The sequence below is a fragment of the Mesitornis unicolor genome, unplaced genomic scaffold, assembly GCF_000695765.1.
Source record: "Mesitornis unicolor isolate BGI_N332 unplaced genomic scaffold, ASM69576v1 scaffold44078, whole genome shotgun sequence".
Lineage (NCBI taxonomy): Eukaryota > Metazoa > Chordata > Aves > Mesitornithiformes > Mesitornithidae > Mesitornis > Mesitornis unicolor.
Window position 1 is genome coordinate 390 of NW_010200636.1, and position 8,859 is coordinate 9,248.

The window sequence follows — 8,859 nt, forward strand, 5'->3', positions numbered from 1 at the left end:
GTGGGGGGGAGAAGATGGAGGGAGAGGGAGGATAGCTTCACGTTGCAGATGTCGCACTCCCTGGTGGAAGTGGCAGTGGGGGAGGCAGTGAGCAGAGGAGGGGCTGCCTCCTGCCTCCCTTCCTTCTCTAACACCTTCCCCTCCCCACACCCCTGTGTCTCTTTCTCCCCAGCACTTGCTTCTCTTCCTGCTCTTCATTGGACCTTTCAACTGCTTTGCCAGTTACAGCCGTGCCACTGAGCTCTTCTACAGCCTCAACGAGGGGCTGCCTGCCGGGGTGCTCATCGGCAGCCCGGCCCGTGACCTGCGGCTGCCGACAGCTGGTGGGCAGCGCCTTGCAGCCCCCCAGCCCCCACTGTCCTTCACCCTGGCCTCCCGTGGTTTGGGGGAACAGTACGTGCAGTTGGACAACCGCTCTGGAGAGCTGCACACCTCGTCTGTGGAGATTGACCGGGAAGCTCTGTGCGTGGAGAGCAATGGGGCCACCATCTTTGGGGGAGCAGCTGCTGTCTCCTCCTCCTCCTCCTCACCCTCCTCCGAGTCATGCCTGCTGCTGCTGGATGTGCTGGTGCTGCCACAGGAGTACTTCCGCCTGGTGAAGGTAAAAATTGCTATCCGGGATGTCAACGACAATGCTCCCCACTTCCCTGTGCCCCACATCCGCCTCTCAGTGCCTGAGAATGCACCTGTAAACACCCGCCTGGCTATCGAGCATCCCGCTCTTGACCCTGACGTGGGCACCAACGGTGTCCAGACCTACCGCTTGCGAGATAACTACGGTGTCTTCACCCTAGATGTGGAGGAGAATGAGAGCGGAGAGAGGACTCCCTACCTGATTGTCATGGGGGCTCTGGACAGGGAGAAGCGGGAGGAGTATGTCACAGTCATCGTTGCTGAGGATGGAGGGACTCCTCCACTTGTGGGCAGTGCCACCCTCACTGTTGGCATCAGTGACGTCAATGACAACTGCCCCCAGTTCAATGACACACAGCTCAACATCACTCTTTATGGAAATTCCAGTCTAGGGACACACGTGGCCACTGTCTACGCAGTAGACATGGACCTTGGATCCAATGCTGAGATCACCTACTCCTACAGCCAGAAGGTCCCCCAGCCATCCAGAGACTTGTTCCATCTGGATGAAAGCACAGGAACCGTCATGCTCTCCAGTAAAGTTGATGGGGACACTCCAAGGCTCCACAGGCTGATCATATTGGGCAATGGTCCTGGTTGTATACCTGCTGTGATCACAGTGCTAGTGACCATCATCAAAGTCATGATGAGGCCACCTGAAGTTGTCCCTCGTTTCATAGCTAATGAAGTGGAAGGGGTGGTGTACTTAAAGGAACTGGAGCCTATCAACACACCAATAGCATTTTTTACCATCAAAGATCCTGATGAAAAATACAAAGTGAATTGCTATTTGGATGGTGATGGGCCTTTCAGACTTTCCCCGTACAAGCCATACAATAATGAGTATCTGTTAGAGACCACAAAGCCTTTGGACTATGAAACACAGCAGCTGTATGAAATCTCTGTAGTTGCCTGGAACTCGGAAGGATTTCATGTCAACAAAATAATCAAAGTGCAGGTCCTGGATGACAATGACAACTCGCCAGTTTTCTCTCAACAGCTGATAGAATTATCCATTGAGGAGAACAATGTTCCCAATGCTTTCCTGGCCAAATTGTATGCTACAGATGCTGACAGCGGAGAGAGAGGACAAGTGTCCTATTTTTTAGGGCCCGATGCCCCTTCTTATTTTTCTTTAGATAAAACCACAGGAGTTCTTACAGTTTCCACCCAACTGGACAGAGAAGAAAAAGAGAAATACAGGTACACTGTCAAAGCAGTAGATTCTGGGTTCCCTCCAAGAGAATCAATAGCAACTGTCACTATCACTGTATTGGATAAAAATGATAATAGTCCAAGATTTATCAATAAGGATTTCAGCTTCTTCGTGCCAGAAAACTTTCCAGGTTTCGGTGAAATTGGAGTTATAAGTGTCACAGATGCTGATGCAGGGCAAAATGGATGGGTTGCCCTTTCGGTTCTGAATGGAAGTGACATTTTTGTCATAGATACTGGAAAAGGAGTTTTGAGAGCTAAAGTCTCCCTGGACAGGGAGCAGCAAAGCTCCTATGTTCTGTGGATTGAAGCAGTTGATGGTGGTGATCCTGCCCTCTCCTCTACTGCAAAAATAACTATCCTTCTTCTGGACATAAATGACAACCCCCCTTTGGTCTTGTTTCCTCAATCGAATATGTCTTATTTGTTGGTTCTTCCTTCTACCCTTCCTGGCTCTCCCATCACTGAGGTCTATGCTGTTGATAAGGACACTGGCATGAATGCAGTCATAGCTTACAGCATCATAGGAAGAAGAGGCCCTCGACCAGAGTCGTTTAGGATTGACCCTAAAACTGGTAATATCACCTTGGAAGAATCGCTGATGCAAAATGACTATGGCCTCTATCGGCTGCTTGTAAAAGTCAGTGATCACGGCTATCCTGAACCTCTGCATTCCACCGTCATGGTGAACCTTTTTGTCAATGACACTGTTAGCAATGAGAGCTACATTGAAAGTTTGTTAAGAAAGGAGCCTGATATCAGTATAGAAGAAAAGCAGCCGCAAATATCCATAGAGCCTACTCATAAAAAAGTGGAGTCAGCATCCTGTATGCCTACCTTGGTAGCTCTGTCAATAATAAGCTTGGGTTCAATTGCTTTAGTAACAGGGATGGGCATTTACATCTGTCTAAGAAAAGGAAAAAAGCATCACAGAGCAGATGAAAACTTGGAAGTACAAATCCCATTAAATGGAAGAATTAACCTGCACATGTTGGAGAAGAAACCAGTGGAGATTTCTAACATTTAATGTTTCTTTGTGGATATATCTCACATCTGAAATACCTTGGACAGCTCTGAAACACCTAGCCATGGGTTGTGTTGACAGAGATTGCAAGGAAGGACCGCTAATTTATAACTTAATAATATTATAGTTGTAAATATGTTTACAGTTTTTTAAAATTAAATTCAGTGTACAGCTTTTTTATGAAACCTTAGTACTAACAGCTAGCACCCTGTCTATAAAAACATGGGCATCATTTGCAGCTTTCATAAATCAGTAAGATCAGTGATCGTAAAAAAGGGGAAGGTAAGATGATTCTTTAAACTCAAGTTTTAAAAGTCTTTTTAACCACAAGAGGGCATCAGATGCTCCTGAGCAGGGAACTGTTCGAGGTACTGTCCATAAGATAAACAAAGAGTATATTTTAAATATATTGGTTTTAATATAAAATAACATTGGCCTACAGACATTTAACCACAAAGAAGAGAAATGTCTGTCCCGATGTATGTATAATTAAAAGAATAAAGACATTAAAATGCACTAGTAATAATTAAAAGAAGAAAAAAACCCGAATGTTTGTTACCTCACAAGTAAAGCTTACATAGTAGGATAGAAAAGGCATTAACAAGAAGTGCAATTCCTGTTGAGCAAGAATGCAAGATATTTTAATGAGAATCTGAACTTCTGTGACATATCATCTTTCATTTGCTCCAGATTTCACCCACATTATCGTTTGCTCCAGAAATCTGCTGGTCATTTTTATGGAAAACTATGTTTAATATTTCCTACAGCAAGTAATGATAGAACGCTATGCTCATCCTTCTAAACATGCCAGATGCAAGGAAGCAAGAGAATGGCTAAATATTTAGTTGTCACAGAAGTGGTGATATTTTTTGTACTTTGAGCAATCTGTCAGTAGTACTCCATCAGTTTGGTTGTGTAATAGATTTTTCATGTGATACTTCTGAATCTGATCTGCCAGATGAAAACAAAAATCGCTTCATCTTCTATGGTATTATAGGACTTAGTCTATTCTGGCTGTTGCTCCTTTCTAGATTGGTATTTCATGTGAAAGATCTTGTTTCTGACTTTTGGCGACCATTCCTGGCTCCTTTTCATTGGCTTTGATTTTGGATTAGATCCAAAATCTAACCTGTAAGACTGGTGGCATATTTTCTTGATTATTTATTCTTTGCTGTATCCTCTGCAACAAAGCAGCAGGTTTATTGGTGATGTATCACTTTCACTTAATTTTAAGAGCTGAGAACTATCTTTTGTATGATGATTACATCAAATTTCTCTGTGTGAACAAGATAAATTAGTGTTATGCTTAAAACTGATTATTTTGATTTCTGGCATCATATGTCTGTAATGTACCAAAAGTGTTTATATGTCTGCAAATTAAAGGTATATATTTTCATAATAACTTATTCTTTCTCTCTCCTAGAATTTTAATTATAAAGCTAAATATTATTTTAGTTAATAGAAATGTGTATTTCACAAATGCTTGGGTGCTGGCTATCTTGTCTGACATGTCATAATACTTCCCAAAATTAGTACACTTCAGAATCACAAATGAGATCCTGTACTTCCTGAGATTACTGGCAAAGACAGTTGTATTTCAGCTGATGTAAGTGGGACAGCAGTTGGTACCTGTTTTAAAAGTAGGGAATACAATTTAAGGCAGTTTTTTATTTTTCCTCTCTGTGACTGGCACATTACTTCACCTCAAGCTTATTGAAATGTTGGAGCTTCTTATAGATATCAGTCTGCTTAGCCTAAGAGTATTAATATCATGCCCAGATTTTGCCATGCTACATATAAGAAATAGCTATTTTTTCAGGTTATAATAATTTATGTTTATGCACAGTTTGATAGCTGTTTTTTTCATGAAATTTTTTTCATGAAAAATTAATTCAACCTGTAAAAGGTTTGTGGTTAATCACCTTTTTTTCATTTATTTTCATATTACTAAAATAAGAATACAGTCTGCATTCCTGAAATGCATTTGTTGCAGAGAGACATAGCTTATTATCTCTGAAGAAAAATGACATTAATTCTTGGGAAATATCTTAAGGATTACAGATGCTTTGTATTGCTGTGGTGGGGAAGCTAGATCCTTTGTGGTTTTTTTCTTCAGTAAGGAGGCAAGGTAACTGAATGAAGTACAAGATTCTTTTCATTGCTTTTTTAAAAATTTGAATTAAAAGTCCAGTATCTTCTCAAGACAATTTAAACAGAAACAAATCCAAGACTTAAGAAATAAAATCGTAAAACTGATCCTTCAATGTTATATTCATGTGATACTAGGAATATATTTTTATTTAGGTTTGACAAATAGGTAGTCTTGAAACTGTTTGATGAAGCTTACTGAGTTTAAATGTGCTGTGCTTTTGGCTTTTTTTTGATTCGTTGGTTCAAGCACATTCCTAATGTGTAATAAAATATAATAGTGTGAGAGTGTTAAAACCAAATACTGCTCATGAAGCATTGCACTCACGTAATTTTCTACACATTTAAAGAAAATTGGTTTGAAATCACACCTTCAGCCATGCCAGCACCACTCGTGAAAAAGACTTTATCCTGAATAATGCTTCATAGAATAAGAGCACATTTTTGCCATCCTGTGAGTAGGCTTTGGGTAGGCAATGTCACTGAAGATGGCAAAATATGCAAAACGAGCCTTTTTTTTTTCCTTTTAATTCCACATTTTGTGTTACTTAAGAAACATACAGGTGATAGCAGCAAGTAATAAGCATGGTATTTAAGCCTGCAATGCTAAGCCTAAGAGTGATTAAAAAAAAAAATCAGGAATCTTGAATTCATAGAACCTGAAAATTTAATCTCAAAAGCTGTTCTTTCTCAGTGGGAAAATGCTTGATACTGGCTACACAGCAAACATTTCTGTGACATTGTTTCCAAAGTATCCCTTACAGAAAACCTTTTTACGTGAAAACACATTTTTAATGAGTATAACTAAAGTAAATTAGACTCAAATATAAAAGGCCTATTTTATTACCACCTTGTGCACTCCAGTTGCTAAAATATATGCAGATCTTGTCGGCACTGTTAGTTGAGCTGGCACAAAAATAAATGTCTCATTCATTTACAGTATCCATTGAACAATCTTTGAGTGGGTGCTCTTTGTTCATTTTTATAAAAAATGAGATTGTGCTAAACTTTGTATTGTCAAAGCCTCCTAAACATGCCATGCAAACACTTTTTCATTAAAATTAACAAATTAAAAAATAAAGAAATGGGCAGTGAGCCCAGTGGCAGTGGACAGAGAAATTCAGCTCAGTCTTCTCTTTTTCTGTTTCATTTTATTCTTTTTAAAAGATCTAGGAGCCCTGTTACTCTTTGAAGTTACTGTTTTGATGCAAAATTAACCTAACACCTGGCTGAATATCAATAAAAGATGAGATATGAAAGTGTGGAAGAGGAATTGGAGCACATTGCTTTTTCTTACGTCAAAACTTAGAAAACAAACAATCTTACAGCCTTTTAAACCCATTCTCCAGTACCAAGGTTGAAACATGCAACTCTGCCAGAGTCCACTGAGGACAATGTAGAAAGATCCCTCTGTGTTAATAGGATGTCTGATGGGAGCTATAGTGTTAGAGAAAAACTTCGCCTGGGGATTTCACAAAAACTGGGATTTCATTATAAGTTTTCTGTCTCTAACTGCTATTTTGGGAAGGTTTTGATGGAATACTCCAACATATAAAGAGGATGGATGATCCATGACAAGCATTTCATTTCCCGGTTTGAAGAAATGAACTTTCAGGGAGCAGCCCAGCAGTTTGGCTTAAGTGGAGATACACAGTATCTCTGCCACAAAAATAGTCAGCTGAATATGCAGACTGCTTCTTTTCATGATCCACATGTGTTATCAGAGCCATGCAGGAAGCTGGCTGCCACCTTCCCTGTACTGTGCTTGTCACCAGCCTCTCACAGGCATTAGTTTCTATGTTCATTCCTTCTCACTCATGTAGTTTACAGGGAAAAACAAGGCAAGACAAATAATTGTCAAGTATTAGCCAGCTGAAATATAAAACCTTGATTTAGAAAACTCCCCTTCAGACCTGGTGTTTAAGGAGCTAAGCACATTCATCTTCCTTACCAAAAATAATTTTATTTTGAAAACGCCTAATGAAATTTTAAGTAGAAGTAAAGGTAGTATAGGCAAGTCCTATACTTCTTATATGAGTAGTAGTTGCTCAGACAGATTAATAAAAAGCAAGAATTAGTTTTATGCTTTATTTTAACAGTGTGGGAAATGTTGTGAGGTAACTATTTGAAGGCTTTTAACTTACTGACTGGTCCCTAACAGGTTGCTCAGACTTATGAAAATTCAAATAATTTGCAACATGTCTTCAATACAGTTTTATGAGTTAAAGCATATGCAAAAATACCTGTGCAGGCAGTGTTGCTATTACCTTCTCAGTCTCTGTACCAGACTGAACCAGCAGGTAAGAAGATAAAACTGCAATCTGCATTCTGAGATGGAGGGATTCAAAGATTTTGGTTCACAAACAAATTTAAAGTTAAAAGCTCCATTTTTCACATTATGGATGAGAAAAGTACTTTCATTCTTACCAGCACAGACTGATAGGCTGCATACTCTTTCTAACATGCTCTATATGAATCTTTCAGTAATTTCTGCTATATTTTCATTCTGGTTTCATCAGGGAATGAATTTTAAAGGCCAAATATTTCTGATGACAGAGTACTTTGAACAGGTGCTAAGAAAACATCATTCTGAATGAAGAAATGCTGAATCATTTATTATACATCCAGTCATTCATTCCACTGCTTGTGAAAACAGATGAAGTGTTCATGTAGCAGGTTTTCATGTTGCTAGCTGATGCTGCTGGTAAGTTGTAAGTGTTCAACTGAAATGTATTATATGGGGTCATTTAAACTGTGTTCAAATGGAGAGAAGTTGCATCTTAAGCATCAAGTTAGATGTTGCTCTTCTCCCAGCATCCCTGGCAATATCAATTCAGTCTTCTGTCCTAACTATTTTGGCTTATTTTCCAGCTTCAAAGTTGTGGTTAAATATTCACCTTCAGAGCAAGTCAGTGAGGTGCAAACTCTTACCTCTTTATGCAGAACAGGAGAAAAGATAGTGACAGGTTGATTCCTCTGCCTATGTGTCAACATGTAGTGCTACTTGAGATGCCTCAAGGTATCCCACCTGGCATCCAGTTGCAAGCTTTCCATCAATGAACTATTTTATCTACCAGCCCAGTATGGATGCTTTGGATATTTTAGGAGGGGTTCAAGTGCTATTAATATCAAGTGCTATGTAGAATGCCTTCAGCACCTCAAACTTTTGCACCAGGCTCTCAGGAAGACTTGTACCTTTCTAGAGTAGTAGCTAGATGCCAGGAGTGCAAAGCAGCACCTAAAATGACACAAGAAAACTATGAACAGGCATGTGCATCCCACTGGTAGTGACACATCAAGTGTATCAAACTCTCACTCCACTGCATAGAGCTTGACAGACTGTAATGGGAACTTAAAACACGGATCATACAGAAACATCTGAAATTAGCATCTGAGCCCAAAGAAAAGACCTACAAGTTTAAAATGTAATGATTATCATACCAAACTGATAAGCTCTGAAGCCTGAATTCATCCCATCTAATTCTAGTGATTTAGTGGAGCCATCTGTGCCCTCTGGTTTGAGCAGAGAGATAAAGGATCTTCTTTCGCAGGCAGTTCAGGTCTTTGCTAAGCACTGAAGTGAGTAGTTTATTTCTCACCACTATGCTCACAGATAACTCAGGGTAACTAAGATTTCACTTTGTGTTTCAGGCAAAGAAAAGAAATTTAGGCCATTAAGTGAACTACAGATCACAGTGCTAGACACTCCCACCAGCATTATAATGCATGGAATGAAACCAATGTATCAAATAGCACCAGAATAGCCAGCGTGCTGGGGAGAAGGCCACTTGCAGTCAGTGCAGGTGCCTGGAATTTCACAGAATCACAGAATCACAGAA

At 39.9% G+C, this 8,859-nt stretch overlaps 1 protein-coding gene across 1 annotated transcript; it reads left to right on the top strand.

Annotated features, from left to right (window-relative positions):
- Nucleotides 1-172: 172 nt before the first annotated feature.
- Nucleotides 173-3,329, top strand: PCDH20 (protocadherin 20; the record flags this gene model as incomplete). The annotated part of the gene is made up of 1 exon (XM_010189817.1): nucleotides 173-3,329. A coding segment is annotated over one exon (2,703 nt), but the record flags the coding sequence as incomplete, so codon positions are not given.
- Nucleotides 3,330-8,859: the final 5,530 nt, after the last annotated feature.